This window comes from Trichoderma reesei (assembly GCF_000167675.1).
Source record: "Trichoderma reesei QM6a unplaced genomic scaffold TRIREscaffold_3, whole genome shotgun sequence".
Classification (NCBI taxonomy): domain Eukaryota; kingdom Fungi; phylum Ascomycota; class Sordariomycetes; order Hypocreales; family Hypocreaceae; genus Trichoderma; species Trichoderma reesei.
The window spans coordinates 1479788-1499788 of NW_006711150.1; the positions used below are offsets into that span (position 1 = coordinate 1479788).

At 51.1% G+C, this 20001-nt stretch overlaps 7 protein-coding genes across 7 annotated transcripts; 2 read left to right on the forward strand and 5 right to left on the reverse strand.

Annotated features, from left to right (window-relative positions):
- Positions 1-363: 363 nt before the first annotated feature.
- TRIREDRAFT_56432 (uncharacterized protein) lies at positions 364-2266 on the reverse strand (the record flags this gene model as incomplete). The annotated part of the gene is made up of 4 exons (XM_006962928.1): positions 364-450; positions 586-659; positions 901-2175; positions 2239-2266. The coding sequence occupies 4 exons, from the start codon at positions 2264-2266 to the stop codon at positions 364-366; spliced, it is 1464 nt and encodes a 487-aa protein (XP_006962990.1).
- Positions 2267-3723: 1457 nt separating this feature from the next.
- On the forward strand, positions 3724-4302 carry TRIREDRAFT_56831 (uncharacterized protein; the record flags this gene model as incomplete). Its single annotated transcript, XM_006962704.1, has 1 exon — positions 3724-4302. A coding segment is annotated over one exon (579 nt), but the record flags the coding sequence as incomplete, so codon positions are not given.
- Positions 4303-5202: 900 nt separating this feature from the next.
- On the reverse strand, positions 5203-7457 carry TRIREDRAFT_56605 (beta arrestin-like protein; the record flags this gene model as incomplete). The annotated part of the gene is made up of 3 exons (XM_006962929.1): positions 5203-6594; positions 6688-6924; positions 7026-7457. Coding segments are annotated over 3 exons (2061 nt in total), but the record flags the coding sequence as incomplete, so codon positions are not given.
- Positions 7458-11049: 3592 nt separating this feature from the next.
- On the reverse strand, positions 11050-13501 carry TRIREDRAFT_104501 (uncharacterized protein; the record flags this gene model as incomplete). The annotated part of the gene is made up of 11 exons (XM_006962930.1): positions 11050-11061; positions 11340-11364; positions 11413-11420; positions 11591-11600; positions 11746-11779; positions 12059-12079; positions 12286-12339; positions 12439-12459; positions 12685-12695; positions 12763-12776; positions 13451-13501. Coding segments are annotated over 11 exons (261 nt in total), but the record flags the coding sequence as incomplete, so codon positions are not given.
- Positions 13502-13765: 264 nt separating this feature from the next.
- Positions 13766-15349, reverse strand: TRIREDRAFT_56789 (uncharacterized protein; the record flags this gene model as incomplete). Its single annotated transcript, XM_006962931.1, has 1 exon — positions 13766-15349. A coding segment is annotated over one exon (1584 nt), but the record flags the coding sequence as incomplete, so codon positions are not given.
- Positions 15350-16627: 1278 nt separating this feature from the next.
- Positions 16628-17412, forward strand: TRIREDRAFT_2698 (uncharacterized protein; the record flags this gene model as incomplete). Its single annotated transcript, XM_006962437.1, has 3 exons — positions 16628-16739; positions 16831-16924; positions 17031-17412. 3 exons carry the CDS (start codon positions 16628-16630, stop codon positions 17410-17412), a joined length of 588 nt encoding a protein of 195 aa, XP_006962499.1.
- A 166-nt stretch (positions 17413-17578) lies between these two features.
- Positions 17579-18861, reverse strand: TRIREDRAFT_75514 (uncharacterized protein; the record flags this gene model as incomplete). The annotated part of the gene is made up of 2 exons (XM_006962932.1): positions 17579-18689; positions 18766-18861. The coding sequence occupies 2 exons, from the start codon at positions 18859-18861 to the stop codon at positions 17799-17801; spliced, it is 987 nt and encodes a 328-aa protein (XP_006962994.1). The 3' UTR covers positions 17579-17798.
- Positions 18862-20001: the final 1140 nt, after the last annotated feature.

Consider the following 20001-nt stretch of genomic DNA (forward strand, 5'->3'; position numbering starts at 1 on the left):
AGACATGTTGATACGCCCTCGTCACGCGATAGCTCCAACTCGGCAACCTGGAAGACACTCTTGTGAATCTATTTCTGTACCGGTCTGAATCTATGTACAGGTCTAGGCTCTCTCGGCTGTCTATCTCGCTTGCCCGCTGTTTGATCTAGCCAATTTGAAGCAAAAGACTTGGCAACCCTACAAGAACTCCATCAAAATGGCATTACTGGAACCAGGCATCACCGGCTTCCCCAGCTTTTGATCGCGCGCAGCTGCAGAGCGCTAGTACTAGTAGTTGTGCTACCCACTCCAGCCCACCAACCCCCGCCTGGGCATTGTGCGAGCCATCACGAGCAGCCGAGGAAGCATATGACAGTAGATGCATCACAGCTTGGACTTTGCCCACAGCCCCGGCTGGCCCAGCTCCGCAGGCCCGTCGTAAATGTCTCTCTCCACACGGCGCGTGTTGATCTGGGGCCCCAGAGTCAGCTATATTGGACCACAGATCGCCCAAGATGAGATTCTGGGGGCGTCATTTTCCTTCTCCTCTAGTCTCCGGATACGCTCCGGAACCGCGGGGGAGAAGACGAAGGAGGGGGGACTTACAAATCTTGGGCCGAGCTCCTGTATGTTCTTCACTCCGAGGAGTCTCATACATGTGGCTGTCTCCGCTTCAAGAACTATTCAGGGCCGAAATCGCCCGAAGCGTCAGAAAAGCTTTCATTGTTGTGGAATATGACGTGTAGGGGAGGGAAAAGAGGCAAGGGGATTGGCACAGGCGGTGATGATGCTCACTCCCTGGGCAGGTCGCACCAGGACATCACACCGCCATCGCCACGGTGATCAAGGCCGGGTCATCATATCGGCAACCGATATGGAGACGCGTCTGTCTCCCAATGGGACTCGGGGAATCAAACTCACTTTCCAGTGTTCGCTCCACACCAGCTTCGCCTCCAGCTCCGAGACCAAATAAGGCCGCACGGCCAATACCCACAGCTTTGGCGCCGAGACAGAGAGCTTTAACAACATCGGTGCCTCTCTTGATGCCACCGTCGATCCAGACTTCGATCTTGTCAAACACCTCGGGACAATACTTTCTGATTTCGAGCAAAACGTGGACTGGGGGTGAGGCTGTATCCAGCGCTCGGCCGCCATGGTTCGAGAGGATGATGGCCTTGACCTGGGGCGCGTACTTGGCAGCTAGGTAGGCGTCCTCATATGTGTGAATGCCCTTGAGTACGATGGGCAAGTCTGTGTGCTTTGTGAGCCACGGCAGCGTCGTCTGCCACGTCAAGTCGCTGGCCGTGCCGAAGAAGAGCTGCTGGCCCACGCCGCCACCGCCAGGTCGCTTCTCCTGGCCGCCCTTGACCCCTGGCTCGACTACGAAGCCTTTGTCAAAGTTTGATTTCTCGTCAATCTCCCGCTTGCCAGGCACGGGAGCGTCTAGCGTCAGGCAGACGAGCTTGAATCGGTCCTTCATCTTGTTGATGCGTTGCAGCATCTCCTCGCTCCGCTCGCGGCGGTTCTGCACGTACAACTGCCACCCAAAGATCTGGCCAGGTTTTGCTTCGGAAGAGATTTCCTCTGGTGTCATTGAGGAGTTGTTGGAGATGAGCTGAAGGGCGCCAAACTTGGATGCTGCCCTGGCGATACCAAGCTCGCCGTCCGGGTGAGCTAGCCTGGCCATGGCAGCCGGGCTGACGTATATGGGAAGGCCAACCTTGTGGCCGAGGAGAGTCGTCGACAAGTCGCATTGCGTGCAGTCGACAAAGACACGGGGCCGTAGCAGGATGTCTCGGAAGACTGTATTGTTGAATGTCTTGGTGATCATGTCGTCGCTGGCGGAGTAGTAGTAGGCCCATGCCTTTTTCGAGATGCGCTTGGTGGCCTCGGCCTCGATCTCGTCGAGGTTGAGCAGCGTCTCGAGGGGTGAGGGAGCGTCGTCGTCCTTCTTGACCGGCGCCGGCTTCGTGTCGATCATGCTGGCAGGATCAACCTTGCCCAGCTTGGCCTCGGGCTTGAGCTCGTCCAGCGTGCCGGACGGGTGGATGGGATCGAACTCCTCGGTGGCATCTTTGCCGGCCAGCTGGAGGATCACCTTTGCGCCGCCCGGGTGCGAGGAGAGGAAGTCGGTCACGTCGTACACATGGCCGTAGAGGATGACCCAGCAGCTGTCGGCCGTGTTGTGCTTTGCGACTGCGAGACGATCGAATCAGTTACGTGGGGGACAGCCTCAGCAGGGTGACGACGGGGTTGTACCTTCGGCGGCATCGAAGACCTTGGCCATTGCGCAGTCGATTGTCGTCTCGATCTCTCGACGACGGGGTAATACTGCGGAAGGGTTGGAGGTGACATGGTCACATTTTTTCCAGGTCGATCCGACAGCACATCGTCTCTATTTGAACGACGGATCATTCGCCGAGTTCGCCCAGCCGGCTATTGCTGCTACTGGCTTGCCGGACGCAACCAAAGGGGGGGAGGTTTTAGCCTTGTGTGGGGAAGGGGAGCTATTTGCGCCTCACCGAGCCTTAACTTCCCACCAATGAGCATGGCGCTTTCGGTAATACTCTGTCGACATGGTTGGATCTCTATCGTTTGGGCACAGAGCCGTATCTGTACGACATTGTGCTGTTCCCAGCACACTTGAGTCTGTTGATGGTTGGCCTGATGCTCGGAATCGGCTCATGGCATGAGGGGGTGGGTGTTGCATATTCCGTCTTGTCTGTCCATGCAGTGCTGCCATGACGGCTCGGGCGAGTCTTCTCAGCAGCAGATGGCACACAGGCTGGCGTGCTGCATTACTACCTACTTGCAACCCAAGAACAGGTACTTATATACAGATACAGAATGTTTCTTTACATTCTGAGGGGCTTATCGAGGGATCAGAGCCAGATAGTCTTCGGTTGGAGCAATAATCCCACCACATCAGCAATTGTCCGGCATATCTCCGCCAACGGCCGACCCGCTCCGGCGTCCATCGGGCCCGGTTTCGGGGGCCTTCAACACAGGAATAAGCAGCAGCAAAGAGCACGGGGAATTCGCTTGGCCGACGGGACAAACAAGGCCGAACGCGAACCTGACTCGAAAACAGCCACGCAATCTGCGGCCACTGCGGCGTTGATCTCAGCTTGGGTACAAGAGACGCCGGCTTTTAGCCCGTCTTTAGCCGACCATTGCCTATCGCGGCGAGGAGACAATGCCTCGGTGACCTCATAGCTACTGCCGGGAAATCTCCGTGCAAATTATTCCAGATACTTCATCCATCAGAAGCTTCAAGCTCTGGTATCACACACACAAGTCTTTCAAGAACGAAGAAGCTACTGCGGTGCCACGTTACTGCTTTACCGATCCGGCAGACAAGAAGTCCCCTTTCTTTCCCCTTCCATTACTTTCTTTTGATATACAAATCATCACGGAAACTCAATGCGCTCGACAGCTTCCGCAGCAAGGGCCATCGCCGAGGTGTGCCGGCCTTGCGCACGATGTCGCCTTCGAGCATCGCGATCCGTCATACCCCTGACACGGCCGAGTCGAGCGTCGCATAGCATCGCGGCTTGTGTCAACGCCTTGCGGGCACTGCCGCAGGGATACGGGAACGTCTCGTTCTTCTCCAGCAGCGCCGGCGCGTCCGCGGCATCCGAGCCCTCGCCCTCGCCCTCGCCCTCGCAGACATCACCAATACCAACAGGCGAGGCATCGTCAACGGAATCAGCGCCAAATGCATCATCATCATCATCATCGCCGTCGTCGTCGCCGCCGCTGACCCACTACGACATCTTCCCTGAGACGCTCCCCCTCGGCCCTCCTCCCTCGGGCCACTTCCCCATCGACACGCGCGCCCTCCGCCGCGAATTCCTCCGCCTGCAGGCCCGCCACCACCCGGACATGCAGCACCAGCATCACCAGCATCACCAGCACGACTCGCACAAGGCCAAGGCCCGCGCGGAGGCGACCTCTGCGCTCATCAACGAGGCCTACAAGACGCTCTCCAACCCGCTCCTGCGCGCGCAGTACCTGCTCTCGCTGCGCGGCGTCGACGTGGCCACGGACGAGACGATGCAGGTCGACGACCCGAGCCTGCTGGCGCTCGTGCTGGAGGCGCACGAGGAGATCTCCGAGGCGCAGCGCGAGGAGGATCTCGCGGAGCTGCGGAGGACAAACGACGAGCGCATCAGGCAGAGCGAGGAGGTGCTCGAGCGGGCGTTTCGCGAGGATGACGTGCAGGCTGCCAAGAAAGAGGCTGTGCGCTTGAGATATTGGGTCAATATCAAGGAGAGCTTGGATAATTGGGAGGAAGGGCGGCCTGTTGTTTTGCAGCATTGATTCTCGCTGGCGTGTACTGCACACTTTTTATTGCGTTGTTTTTAGGGTCGTGTAGAGGGGTAAGAGGGTTTGTGGTTTCGCTGTAAAGAAGTATATAGACGGGGAATCGGTAGGTAGACTTTTCGGTATACACGCGCTCGACTCATGTCTGTAGTATATAAGGTACAATCTCTCTTTCTTTCATCAAGCAGAAGCACGCAACGGAACAGACAGTTCTACTCAGACCAGTGAAGACGAAATTGTTCCAGTACGCTCAACATGATACGGAATCTACTGATTAATATGCCCTCAAGATACGAAGGAGGCAGAGATGCCCATCCGCATATATACAATTACATAGGTATATAACACAATCAAACCCTGAATGAGAAGCATGGCCTGGACCCTGACCACACTCCCTGTATATATATCCCCCCATTCATCCCGTCCCGTCCCATCCCATCCCATTCCATTCCAGTCGCACCCCAACGCCCAGTCATGCATGTTCCCCATGATACATACAAAGGGAATCGGAAAGATTATAAACTTAGATGAAATATAAAGGTGAAGCATGTGCAAGAAAGAAAAAGGTTATGAAAGGAAAATCAAGCATGAGGACCAATATTGTGCATGAAGAAAAGAAAAATCCAATTGCTCTTTTTTGACCCCGTTGTCTGAATGTACTCCGAATGCACCGTGGATATCGCCCCTTCAACGTTGATACGCCGGTAATTGGTCCCCGTCATCATGGTCGTGTATCCCGTCTGTACGCGCACTCCCGGATGGCCCTGCGCCGGCTCCATATCCCGCAGAATGGTCCTCGTCTTCATCCAGCATGGGCGCAGTTGGCTCAGCATCCGCCGTCAAGTCCCCTTGCCGAGGAGCTCGACCGGGGCCACCCCTTCGAACCATGTCCTCCGGAAATTCGGGGGGCGCGCTGGCTTCCTGCATTAGCCGCCTCCGTTCGAGTTCCTGTTTATCTTCCCCGGCTCCTGCCAGCGGGCTGACGGCGGCCGTGAGCTCTTCTTCTGTCGGAGCCGACGGGCCCGGGTTATCCTCTTCCCCTGAATTGCCTGCATAGGGTGGTCGAGGCGTGGCTTGCGCGTCGTAGATGTCGTCTTCGTCGGGTGAAGACGGCCCGGCAGGCGGCCGGCTGGGCAGCAGTCTTTGCTCTGCCTGTCGTATGCGATCTTTCTCCGAGAGGTTGCTCCGGTCAAGCAGCTGAGGAGGAGGGGGCGTGTATGATGGCGCAAGACCGTGATTATGCAATTGTGTATAGCTAGGGTGAGAAGGGGTAGGAGGAGAGTAAGATGGTCGTCGCTGGCTTGGATGAGAAGAAAAGTAGCCTTGTGGAGGCGGTCCGTGGGGATGAGGATCGTGACGATCGATATCGTCGTAACGGGTCGGTGTTGGTATAAAGCCGAGGTCGTCGTCGCTCTCCCCGTTGTCGAGCGTCTTTGATGACGAGGAAAGCTTAATCAGCCTCCGTGCCCCCGAGGAGTCTACGGTGCCCACAATAGACTCGATGGTAACGCACACAATGCCCTTTTGCCTTCGCAGAGGAGCCGTGTCCATGATTTCTATCTGTGCCCCTCTTCTTTGCGAGAACATGCTGATGCTCTGGTCTGTAGCGCTGCTGCTAAAGGTGCCGAATCTCGAAGTTTTGCGCGACGGGAAATGACCTGACAGCCTCCCACCCAGGTCGACAATGACTTCCACCTGGTACTTGAAGGAAATCATATCCCCGGGCACCCCCTTGATGGTCGGAAAAGAGTCGTCGGGGACCTTGACCGGCACCGTGACCGACGCCTGCATGGTGTTTGGGTCAATGATGAGCGGCGCCGTTGTCTGGTCGAGGTCCTTGCGGAACACGCTGATGGAGCCGGCGGAGGAGAGAGACAGGCCACCCAATCCCGTGCGCGACCTAGGGTATATATCTTCCCTCTGTAATCGACGAGCATCCTCCCTGGTAAGCATGTCCTTGAACAGCTGCGACGGGGGCGAGGAGTCAATCTTGCCCTGACGGAAAAGCGTCACTATAACTCCAGTCATGCTCTTGACCTGCTTGATGTGCTGCACTGTAACGCGCACCGACACGGCGTCGCCCGGCAGGCAGCCGCCTCTAAGAAGCTCGATGCTGGCGGTAATGGTCTTGTCGTTCACAGCCTGCTGCGCCGTCGTGAGGCCGGTGCTGCCGACCTGTGTTAACTGAGCCGTGTCGCTGCGGCTCATGGCAGTGCTGATGCTGCGTCCGCTCTCGCCACTGATCTCGCTTTGCACGTCGCTCAACGCTGCCGCCCCTCTCCGTTCGCTCTGCTGGTCGCTTGGCGGGCTCTCGCGGGCAGGAACGTCCTCCGTAGCGGTCGGTGTCGGACACGACTCTCTTGTATCGGGCTCGGGGGCGACATCCACAGGCTCTGGCGTAGCAAGGGAGCTCTTGTCCAGCGCCATCGATGACTTCTTCCTCTTCGTCCTCTTGGATATAGGCTCTAGAAAAATCGTCCTCGGTGGTGGCGGAGGCAGGAGACCGACGTCTATCCTTTCGGCCAGCATGACCTTTCTCTCGCAAGTCATCGTCGCCGCCATGGAGACCGGCCGCGTGAGGGTTGCCGTGACCATGTACGATATCGTTCCGCGCTCGAACTAGATTGTGGAAGCAAGTGTGTCAGCAGTCGCTTCACGAACTGATATGCCCTCAAATCCATGCCAAGGCATCAAAGGCGCTCAACGCGACCGTAACTCACATCAATGCTGCTCGGCAGTCCCTTGTCGGGGAACACCAGGTCGAAGCCAAACTCGTATCTGCCGGGATCAAGCCTTCCCTCGCCGCTTAGCACCTGCTCATCCTGGAAGAGGCTTGCGAAGCCGTTGCCGTGATACTGCGGCCGTGACGAGCTGCCTCCCTGCGGCAGCGTAACGGTGTTGCGGACCTTGGCAGCGCCTGCAGGATCCCTCAGTACGCGCACGAAGCCGTGCAGGGTGACGACCAGGTGGGTGATGCGCACCGGCTTGACGACCACAAGAATGACGGTGCCGTGGACATGGTCGCCAGCGCTGTATTTCCGGTGCGGCTCGTCGCAGAGAACGTGGAAGTCGGTCACGCTGCGATTGCGGTTGCGAAGGGGGAGCGGCAGCGGAAGATTGAGCGAGCTGCCCAGCCGCGCCAGCAGGCCAGGGCGCGGCAGGGATCCGGAGGAGACGGTCGATGCGGGAGCTGTCGTAGGCGCGGGAGGAAGCGGGGAGGTCGGCGTAGAGGTAGAGGCAGATGTTGGGGAGGCGGATGTCGAGGCGGTCGTGGAGATTCTTGTTGCGGATTGGGATGCTGCGGTGACGACAGACGGGCGCTGCGGCTCGGCGTCGGCAGGGGACGGAGACGGCGAAGCTGGGGTCGGCGCTGGCGATGATGGCGACGACGGTGCGCCATCTCTTGTCTCTCTTTCCGCAGGTGCTGGTGCTGGTGCTGGTGCTGGTGCTGGTGCTGATATTGCTGGTGGTGTCGCTGCTGTCGAGGCGCCGGGAAGCCATGGCAGCGACACGGACGCCGAGGCCGACGATGTCGACACGCCGCCGCTGCCCCGAGATGCTGGCATGGGCGAGGGCGAGACGAGGCGGGCTCGCGGAGTCGCCGGTCGCTGCTACGGCCGTAGAGACGCTGGGGCTTGGGTCGAGGAGGCCGCTGCTTTGCTTCGATCGTGGGCAGGAGACAGGGACCAAGTTCGGGGTCGTCGGAGACTCGTAGGATGCGCGGATCGTGGTGTTAGCGCTGCTCGAAAGGCCCCCAAAACCGGCAGCGGGTATCCAAAGAACAGCGCCCAAGTGAGAAAGAACCTGTAGGAAGGGACAAGACAAGGACAAGATAAGTAGTGACAGTCGAAGCCAGACAAAGCCGGAAGATCAAGAGACAGACAGAGCCAGAATGGGAGGATAGAAGAAAGAACCACAATAATTAGACTCGGCGTCGGGTGGAAGATTATCTCTCCCTACTTGTCCCTTCTCTCCTCGCCGTCTCTCTCGCTCTCTCTCTCTCTCTCTTTCACTGGATTCTCTCTCTTTCTCTCTTCGTCCCGTTTCTGCAGATGGTCGATATTAAATAATTGGATCGCAAAGCACCCCCCCAATCATGTCCCTAATCTTAACCTGCACAGCAGCCTTGCTCCAGCGAGCGGCAGACCGGCACGGTGGAGGGGGGGGCCAGAGGTGTTGAAAGAGGCAAAGTTCGGCAAGCCGCGCTGGATTGCGTCGCTGCGAGGCTAGCACCGGACATTCCTGTGCGATGACGAGGCCCTGCTGGAGATGCTGGTTCGAGGAGGAAAAGACGACAAAACTAGGTAGGTATTTGACAGGAGAAGGAGAAGTTGAAGAGAAGAAAGAGAAGAAAGAGAAGAAGATGAGGGAATTGGGGAAGCATTGAGAGCGAAGAAGGAGCAGCAGAGTCGCATTTGATGGGAATAATTAAGAACGGCAACCGCCCCTCCAGGGGATTCCTTCCATCAACCACGGCGGCAGGTTGGGTTACAGACCAGACACACACACACACAACAGACAAGTCGCAGCACGGAGGACAGACCAGACCAGACCAGACCAGACCAGAACGCCCAGAATGGAGTGAAATTCAATATTACCTTGTACTAGTATTGAGGAAAAGCGTGAGAACAAGCAACCGTTCAGCCAGCATCCATCCATCCCATCCATCCATCTATCCTGCCTCTTTTGGTTGGCGCGCGTCTCTTCCGTCTGGGGGGGACATTTTGCCTGCATCCCCGAGTCCGCTTTTGGCCAAATTGCAGTTGCAGTTGCGGCGAGGCGAGGCGAGGCATCCAACAGCAGCAATCCATTCGAGGCCGGTTGTTTGTTTTCTTTCTTTTTTCTTTTCTCCTTCTTCTTTAGCCGTGGGCCGCTGCAGGAACTTTCATCTGTACCTACCTTACCTTACCTAAGGTACGAAGCCAAGGGGCCAACTCGAGAAAAGACAGACAACCAGCCAGGAACGATGACATGTGCCCTGGTCCTGACAGGACATGCAACACATATGTCCATCTTCATCCTCCTATGTACATGTTACATTATATCTCCTTGCAGCACGCATCTCATCTACCTACCTATACTACTAGGTTCCTAGTACGTTAGGTAGGGAATAGTAAGTGGCCATGTACAAGTACAACAAAGTAAACATCCAGTACCTATCGTCAAGTCAATCAAACACCGAAAAGACCCCAAATCAACAACACCCAGATCTAGCAAAACCCTCTTCCCCCCCCCCTTGGACCACCCCTGGATTCCCCTCCTCCGCCCTGCTCCAGGCACCACCACCTGAGCTTTACCCGCCCAGACCCACCCAGCTTGGAGAGACCATCAAAGAGTCCCATCCCATCCATGCATCAACTGTCATTGCTCCGTGCTTTTCCAATGTCTGGACTCTTTCTAAGCACGTTGTCCCTCACCATTCAAACCGCAATTGTAATTCCGATTCCTGTACTTCACGCTCTTTCCCCATTGCTCGTATTACCCGTCGGGAGCTTGGACCATCAATCCCATCTTTCCAGCATGGTTCCCACTCCTCCCCTTCTTTTACCCCCCTTCCCCGTAATACTACTACCTATGTACATACGTCTCGGGTCCTTCGGAGGGGATCGTCTTTTGTTCTAGGTAGGCACCGGCACTTGTAGAGAGCCAAGACAAAAGCTTGGTTGCTGAGATCTTGTTCATCGAATTACTACCGTTGTTTTATTATATAAGGGCATGAACAACAACGTACCATTATCTATACATGTGACATAATGAACGTAGTATCTCTATGTTCGTTTGCTCCTGGTCGGCGCCGGGCCTAGCCCCGACCGCCCACGATGGCAGGATTCGTCACACAGAGCAGTCTCGGCCCTCTTAAGCCGTCATCCCTGTCCTTTCCCGTCATCAAAGCGTGTACGGCGTCGAAGCTGGCAAGTCTATAAACAAAAAAGTTCGCCGGGGAAGCACCGACACGAGGCAAGTCGTATGTTGGGGCGTTTCGCGGACAGCTTCCCTGCATCCTGGCGATGCCGTTCTAATGGCCGTGATCCAGAACGGCTGGTTTAAAACCAGCCAGCTAACCAGTCAGCATAAAAAGAACCACTATACCCTTTTTAATATAGTAAATTATATAACTTCAGTTCCTAAAAAGCAAACCAGCCACAACCCTAGTTTATAATATATTATGCTTGCAGGGGCTGCTAAGATGCCTATAATAGGTATAGTTACTAGTTAAATAAGGGAATTCTGCTAGTATTAACTAATTTCTAATAAGCTAGCTAAAGCTGTCTAGTTTAATTAATTAGTACTAACTTATTTATTAACTATAATAACTTTAAATAACCTACTGCCTGCTATAGCCTAGCAGCTACTAAAAGATATTATTTATAATAATAATAATAATAATAATAATATTAATATAGCTATTATTATATAGGCATATATCTTTATAAGAGTTAAGGAGCGTTAAGCAGCCTATTTAGTAAGAGGAAGCCAGCTTCTTACCTTATTAAACTTGCAGCTTTGTTATAAAGAACTCCTTAAGCTTCTTAAAATAATATTTTATAAACTATTTTATATAAAAAAAGGTATATTTTTTAGCCTTTACAGTTAGCTTTATATTAACACAGGGATTAATAAAAGTTAGCAGTAACCTCTTAAATATAAGGTTATAGTATTCTTTTAAATTTATATATTTAATAAGCTATAAAGGAATGCTGCCTCCTACTTTTATATATTATAGTTAAGTATATTATAGTTATTTTATAACCTAATCTATTTTATATAGTATTTATATATAGCTTTTATTTAGTTACTAAATTTATTATATATCTCTCTAATTATTAAGCTTAAAAGGAAGAATAAAAGCTTTAATAGCATAATAAGTATAATTAATAGCACCTTAATTCTAGTATATATTTCTTTTACTAGTTAATAAAGATTCTAGTTTTAGAAGAATAATATAGCTTAAAATATACTTACTTATATTACTTTTAATAGCTTATTTTACTATATACTTACTAATACTAAAGGTTCTTTTTTAAATTTATTACTTTTACTGCAGGTAATAATAAGATTCTTTATAATCTTAGTTAGTAAATACTATTTTAGTAATACTAGCTTTACTTTAAAATCTAGGATAATAATACCTTATAGCTAGACTTATTATTATCTTAATAATTAAGGAGATACTAGTAGGAAACCTATAATAATAAAGGAACTTTATAACTTATAGTATTCTTAATTTTAAACTAAGGTTAAGTAAGTCTTTAGCTAGTATAAGTATAAATAAAAAATTATTTACTATAGCGCTGCTAAGTATAAGTTTATAATATAGATTCTAATTATTTATATAGTTATTAGGCTTTTTAACTTTATTAGACTTAGCAGTATGCTTTTTAGTAACTAGCATTAGCTTAATAAATCTAAGTTAATAAAAAGAGAATAACTTTACCTTACTTAAGCCTGCTAGTATATAAATTCTGTTCTACTGCTATTAAACAGCATTTAGTAGTAAAATCTTATTATAAAAGATGCCTAGGCAGTATATTAGGATTATATTAATAGTAGTAGTAATAAAGAAGAAGATAATATTAGTATTAAGGGTAATAATAATAGCTTTTAAAAGGAAATTTTATATAAAATAAAGTAAATACAGCACTGCTTTTTTTAAAAAAAAAATAGCCTTATATATTAAGTTTACGCTTTAAATCTATTTATAGAAATATTAAGAATCTAACTTAAAGTTTTTTACTAAAAACGCATTCTTTACCTCCTTTAATAGTAATAAATTCTATATTAATATATTTATTAAATTATAGGCTATTTATTATACTACTTTAAGTGTAAATTCTATACTATAATTATTTATAAAAGCATATATATTTTTAAAGGCACTTTTAATTATTTCTAGGCTAACTGCTAGGCATATAATAATAATATGCTTATAAGGCCTTAAATTCTAGGCTGCTAAGGCAGCTATAAGCCTATTTAACTTACTAACTTTATTATCTCTTTTTATAAGCTTCCTCCTTCTTATTACTGCACTTCTAGCTATAAATAATAGCGCTAGTAATAAAGAAGGCGCTAGCACTAGTATTAATAATAATAATAGCTGCTATATAGCTAGCAGTGCTATTTATAATGCATTACTATTATTAATAAGGTCTATAGCTAGTAAATTATTATCTATACTACTAATGCTATTATCTTTATTTAATGCTAAAGGCATATTATTATCTTCTTAATTAAATAGCTTTAAAATGCTAATACCTCCTAGATTACTATTTTAGCTAGCCTTAATAAGGCTATTAAAGTTGCCAGGTTCTTAAATATTTTAGGCAGCAGAAAGGTTATTAATAAAAATTATCTTCTAGCTATTAATTATTATATACTTACTAATAAAAAGGCTATTTTAAATAACCTTATAGTTATATAAATAATACTTTATAATTATTATATTTTTATTCTGCTTACTTATTAAAAGTTAGCTAGTATTAGAATTATATATTATGCCTAATAAGGCCTTAGCCTTCTTAAATGCCTGCTAGAACTTTTTTAAATCCTAGTACTTATTTTTTAATATCTTTAGTTCTTAAATATACTTTAAGTAGTATATTTTTATGCTTTTTAAGATCTTCTTTTATATATCTTAAAGTACTAAGCTTTTATTTAAATTTAAGTTACTAGTAACCTTTACCTTAATAAAATAATTAAGGTATAGTAGTATTTAGTTATTTATTTATTAAAGGGGGGGTTATTATAAGTCGGCCTGTAATATACTTATAAATATTTAGCTTATTATAACTTAAAAATAGGTGCGTTTTCTATATAAAAAGAGGTATATTTAAGCATTAGCCTTATAGGGTTATAATATCTTTATGCTAAAGCCTTGTAAAGGCAGTAAGAGGCATATTAACAGTTTTAGCTAAGCGTCTAGGACTAGGGATCTGCTAGTATAAGAGGTAATATATCCACCTAATTTACTAGCTAGATATACTTAAATTACCAGTCAGGCTAAATAACCAGCCGTTCTAGATCACGGCCAATCCGACATGAATACAGCGCTGCGTCGGCCGTCGACAACCATGGCAGCAGCCATGCAAAAACCCATCTAACCATACAGATATTGCACAAGATGCCCCAGTCAAGTCGCTAAACATACAATGGACTGTCGTCCTTTCTTTTGTCTCTGCCAATGGCGTCTCTCGTCTATCTATAATCGCGTATAGCCAATGAAGCGCGGTTCAATCATTATTCTCATCGTGCTTTGCTTGCACTTTTATGCAACATTACAACACGCTTGCTCGCAAGATGTGCCCAATGCTCAAACATAATCCAAAATCAATCCCAAACGCCAATGCATGCCGTCAATCGCCGCAATCCAAATCCAAATCCCATGTGCGCCAGAAACAATGCTAGTCAAACACAGAATATGCTTCGTACACCAATCTTCGTCGTTGTCCTCTCATCGTGATTCTTACTCCAACGCCTCGCCCGACAGAATGCTCCTCAAAATGTCAGCGCCGACGCCCTCGGCAATCGATTCCATCTCCTTGTCTCCAACGCAGCTGGCAATTCGCTTCTCATCGCCGCTGGCAGCCGCCACCTTTCGACCTCTTTTGCTAGGCGTTTGCGGCATCATGAAGCTGCCCGCCTTTCCTTCCACAGCATTGACAAGGCCAAGGGTCTCGAGGCTGCCCACCACCTCGCGGAACTCGGAGCTGGACAGAGGATGGAGTACAGAGTCCTGAAGACAAAGCTTGCAATACTTGTCAAAAAGAACCTTGACCGTGGGCGCCAGCGTCTGCGTCTTGCTGGGGGTGAGAGTCGTGCCAGGCGCCTTGGCCATTGTCCGAATGTGATTCTCGTAGGCCACCAACGAGCACAAGGCAGCCTTCTGCTGGAGATTGAGGGCCTTGAGACGCTGGGTGGTTCCATTGCTGAAGGCGGCAGCTGTGACCTTGTTGAGGTGGCCAATCGAAGCTCGTGGGGCCGTCTCTGCAGTCAATGCCTTGAGTGATGCAGTTGTGATCTGGTAGACACTTCGAGGAGTGGTACTGCCGGTCGAGTTGTTGCCGTTGATACTTTCTCCCAGGGGTTTCTTCGTCGGCGTCAGCTGTAGAAACTTCTCCCGTGCTGCCTCCTCATGCTTTGACCGGGTCTCGGCTTCGACGAGGTCCAGAGCCCGACGGCATATCTCGAATGCCTTGCGTAGATCCCCAGTCTGGCTTGACACCTTTCGCGAGCAGAGCTCGATGGCGGCGGGGTGAATAAAGGGAACAAAGGCCTCCTTCCCTTCAGGCATCAGGGACTTCAGTCGTGTAATGATGATGTTCTTGACTTGAGCCGCAGTGTAGGGCAGAAAGGGAAGCAGCTCCGGCTTCAGATTCTTCGACTTGAGTCGTGGCAGGAACCGGTCAGTGAGATCCAGAGCATTGGCGATGCCGAGAAGCAACAGCTTTGACGATTTTGCCAGAGACCATTCAAATACTCGATAAAGGCTCTCCAGATCCAGGGTGAGAATGTGGTCAACCTCATCCAGCGTGACGAGATACTTGGCGGCCGACTTGGCCTTGGAAGAGAACATCTTCTGCAAAGCCGAGATGGCTTCCGCCTCTGACAGCTCGCTGCCATCTTCGCCAAGAGCGGCCAGCAGAGTGTGATAGAGGTCCTTTGACGACTTGATGCTCATGCAGTTGACGTAGGCGCTGCGAACCCCATCCACCTCGGAATACTTCTTCGTCAAGCTGGTGATCATGGCGCTCTTTCCGGTGCCCGGCGGGCCGCTAATGTAGATGCAGCCTCCGGGGGATGACGTCGAGACACGGTCCAGGAATGCCGTCAACTGTTCCCGCTCGGCTTCCCTCCCAACCAGCTGACCGGGCTCGGCTCCTCTGGCGAAGAGCTGTCGGGCTTGGTGGTAGATGGTCTGGACGTTGGTCGGCGTGAGGGGCGTCTGGGGTGTCATTCGCTTGAAGAGCTTTCCCGCCGACATGACGGCATGCCGCGGAGTGCTGGGAAAAGAACCAAAGGCATCGCGATGTCGAGGCGTGGAGGGCGTGACAGGGTTGGGTTTTGATGGGGTCTGAGACTGGTTCCGCCTATGCCTCCGTGATGGCAGCTCTTTCAGCTCGTCCTCGACCTCGTCATCCTCGGCGATCTCATTGTTCTCGGCGCCATCATAACTGGGATCCTGGTTCTCGTCATTGTATGAAATGTCCACCAGCCGGCATCGACGAAGTCTTTTGCTGGGAGTGGGCGAGTCTATGACTGTGAGAGACGTATGTCAGGATGACGGGTCGACAAGGCGAGATGAAGGGGCAAGAGGCTGCTCGGTTGGACTTACCAGCATCCACAGCACTGAGCGCCCTCTTTCTCACTTCAGAACGAGCCATTGCACCTGATGCTGAGAGGCAACGAAAAACTGGGGAAACTCCAAGGCGCGCCTTCCGATATCTGTGAATCCAGGATAAGTGGAAGGAAGGGCCTTGATGCTTTCCAGGCTTTCTAGATTATGGTGATGAGTACAGATTGCAGTTGCAGTTGCAGTTTGTAGATGCAGGTCAGGAAGGAAAAATGCAGGTGCACATGGATTATGAGGGAAGGAAAAGCCGTGTGCCCCATCTCTGCAGAGGAAGGAAAAAAGGGCGATTTTGGCGTGTGAACCAGGGTGTCCGATCTGGTGCGGCAGCCGCGAGGCAGCTTGGCGCGTTGATGCGCGTTTCCAGACCGCGTTTAGTAGCGGTTTGGACGCGACATTTCCAGCTCGGGTTACCACCAGTTTTCGACAGTTGGCGGGCCGTGCAGCGCTCTCCAGCCACTAGCATCCAGCTGTTACAGAGGGGTTACTGCATGCTCTACAGGCGGCACGCGTTCTATTGACAGGGCTAGACAGACAGCACGGATTGGAGACTCAATGGTTTGCGCAGCTTGATGACGTGCAGCATGCGTGTCTTTACTTGTCTGCAGATGAGGCAACAAAGCTGAATGGTCGATGCCGCTTTATATGCTGCGAAATGACAATGATTGCTGCATCGCCTTTTCTGCAAATAACTGTGTTGCAGTTGATTGATACTGAATACTAGTACTGAATAGAGGGCCCTGCTAACGTGCACTCTATCGTAGTTCAGCCGGAGCTCAATCGATAATAGCGCTCCATCTCCCTCAGATCCCGATCCTCCCTCTCGGACCCGAGCCAGCCAATCGGGACATTGCGTCATACAATCATACGAGAGACGAAACCCAATACATTAAGACCTGCAATTCCATCCATCACGGCTACTCTCCCTCGATACTTCTCCCAACCTCCAGCTTGGATATAGTATCCCCGTAATCAAAGATGACCACTTACATTCCTGCCATCACGATCCCATCGGCCGTGTTCCTCAACCCGGCGGCATCGATTCTCCTGCCCATAGGACTGGGCACTGCCGTCGGCTTTGGGACTCGACGTAAGCTGGTCCTTTCATCAATCGTCATAGCAGATGGGTGATGGATGACAGTTTGAGCTGACAATGGGAGCAATGTAAACACACGATGCAGCGTCCAAAACGCAAAAGACATACCTTGCTCTAAAGCAGCCTCCTCTACACCCCCCGCCATGGGTCTTTGGCCCCGTCTGGACAGTCCTCTACGGGTACTTCTCCCTCCCTTTGAACCCCCGTGATGCATACTTTCAACTCTCAACTCTCATCTGCTGAAGGCGAACAATCATGTGAGTATCAGCTAACGCCATGTTCAAGCCTCATGGGCTACGCCGCCTACCGCGCAACATTCTATGGCCTCTCGCCCTTGGCATCCCCCCAAACCATCCAAACGACCAGGCACAGCATGACCGTATACTCCATCCAGCTCGGCCTCAACCTCATCTGGATGCCGCTCTTCTTCGTCGCAAAGCGCCCTATCGAGGCAACCGTTGACATTGTGGCCCTGCTGGGTCTCAACGGCTACTTGGCGTATCTGTGGGGGTCCATCGACTCTGTTGCTGGCTGGTGCCAGGCGCCGTATCTGGCATGGCTGGGCTTTGCGACGTATTTGAGCGCAGGAGCGGGATATCTGAATGACTGGAATTTGCAGGATAAGGAGATTGATGCTGCCGAGGTGGAAAAGAAGCAGCAAAACTAACAGGCTGGCAGCGCGAGATTCGCTGGTCCATTGTGCCGCAATGTCATTCGAACTCAAGCTCAGTGTTCAATGCAGATTGCGATATTCGAATCATCATCTATCGCTAGATCAACCGTCTGTAAATACTATATCTATCACGACTCCTTGTCCATGTATGACCCCAAAACCACCTTTTGCATGCCCGACATACAGCCAATGCGCGAAAATCGAAGCAATTGACGAGAAAAACAAAAACAAAGAAACGAATAGAAACGCTGCAGCGACCTCAATCCTGGCACGCCACTGTACATGAATGGTGTCGCCATATAAATGACTCAAATATGGTATCAGAGAAGATAGAAGAAGAGAGTGGTAGAGGCATTCACTGCTGGAAGTCCATGCAGAAACTACTGCATGGGAAGGTGTCGCTTCAGCCCGTCATAGACAATGAAGATGAATGCCGAGCTTGGTGCCGCCCTAGCACAGGTGATGCCACACCCGCGATACAGCCCCCGCAGGCCGTGGTGCCTCCAGATGGCCATGCCCTCGCTCCAGAAATCTCGGCGCTGCTGGGCGCCGCCCACGGGCGATGTTTGCATGCGAGACTTGATGGTGTCGGCAGGGAAGAACAAGAAGTTGTACGAAACGCCTCCTGATGCGCCAGCGATAGCCTGCTGCCAGAGGGGGAGAGGCTTTGCTCGAATCGCCTCCTGCTCCGCCTCGGAGGTAGCAGATCGAAGCCTCATTTTGTAGAATGCCTTTGTGACTGTCTCCTTGGCTCCGAACCAAGCTGAGCAGCCACCAGCCTCCCTGATCAGCGTGCCGAGCTGGCCATGCCAGAAGCCTCTGATGCCCTCGTGCCGGTATACCTCGCGAATCACAGCTAGAGGCCGCAGCTGGGAAACTTGCGCTCCCTCCGACAGGGCTGGCGCTTGAATCCTGCACTTGACGAGCTCAATCGGCGTGAGGACAAAGGACGTGAAACAACCAGATATGGCACCGGTCAGCCATAGCAAGGGCAACGTCAGCTCATTGCCCCGAGGAGCAACCTTGGTCTGGTAGAGGAGCTCTCGCCCGACGCTCTCAAACAGAAAGAGGCTGCTGGTCTCTGCGGCTGCGCCAAACAAGGGGGCGCTGATTCCCCTGTATAGACCACGCAGGCCATCGGATTTGATCGATTGTCGGAAGCAGTCCAGGGGGCCGGTGTACCTCAGCGGCAGGTGGTCGGGCTGGCTCTGGAGCCGGACCTTGACGGTGTCGAAGGGATATTCGATATACTTGCCCGCAATGCCGGCGACCTAGGTATGTTTCACAGCAGTCAGCTACCTATGCCCCATCGCATCTCAACGTCGCCAATCGCTTAGGAGCACTCACCGATCCGTAGATGATATCTTCAACAGCATCCATGGTAGCCGTACGGCTTCTTCCTCGAAACGCCAACTCAGGCTGGGCGGCAACCGAGGTGGTCATGTCAAGAGTGGCCTGGGCCATTCCGGGGAACTGAGTGGTCTCGCGCGGACTCAAGAGACTGACAGCTAAGCAGCCAGAAAAAAGGGCTCCCTTGTTGGTCTTCTTCTTCCCTCAGCGCACTTCTTTCAGTCCCTAGCTTTGCCCCCTCTCCTGTGGGAGCGGGGGTTGAAAGCAGGTATGAAAGAATAACGACGAGCAGACAAACGGGCGGCCGAGAGGACTGCGAAAAGGGGAGGGGCGAGTTGTCCCTGGTATAGATGAAGAGAGTGAAGATGGGAGGCTTTGGCGGCGGCGGCGGCGGCGGCGCAAGAAGAGGACGGTTCAAAAAGCTTTAAATTTGAAGAGTTGTAGGTAGCGACCGGATGCCCGCTGTGGGGGACCTTGTTCGAGCTCGCAATTGCTAGAGAGCCCACACCGACCTCGCCCTAGGGATGCAGAAGATGCAAGGATTGCGCAAGAGAAAGTGACACAAAGGCGACGCAGGCGGAGTTTGTCCCAGTTCTAGAGCAGTCGCGGGATTTTTCCTTCTTTGATTGTTTCGCAACGGTTGAGATTCAGGAATCAGGGGGCGAGAGAGGAAGAAAAAGAAGAGAACAAGGGCTCGGTGCTACATTGTAAGTAAAAGCGTGGCTCAGCTGCAGGGAGAGAGGCAAGTCGGCATATACATGTACTTATGAGTCTATTTCTCGAGCTCGCAGCGCCTGAGCCAGCCTTTTTCCTCTGACTCCCACTAATACTATGAAGAGGCGTGACGGTAAAATTTCGATCTTATCGAGGCTTATCGATAGGGTGGGAGGACCCGCAGCTGGGTGCGATTGGAAGCTCTGATTCGTGTACCTGCCGGGATCGGCTCTGACATTTACACCCCGGCACTTGCATGTGCTGCCTGTATGTAAGTGTACCTTACCTTAGGTACCTTGGTCAGAAGAAACCGGGCTGGACCTGATGGGAGCCTGATGACAGGGGCTCAACTCGTTATTGGACACAAGTACAAGTACTGCAGTATGATTGTACGTCTCCAATTGCGCGTTCCCTTGGCAGATTGGGAAAATTGGCGCCCTTCTATGGATACAAGGAAGGGCCGGAAAACCACTCAGCTGCATGGTGCCGAGAGGCAGCCAGGCACCACGGGATTTGGTG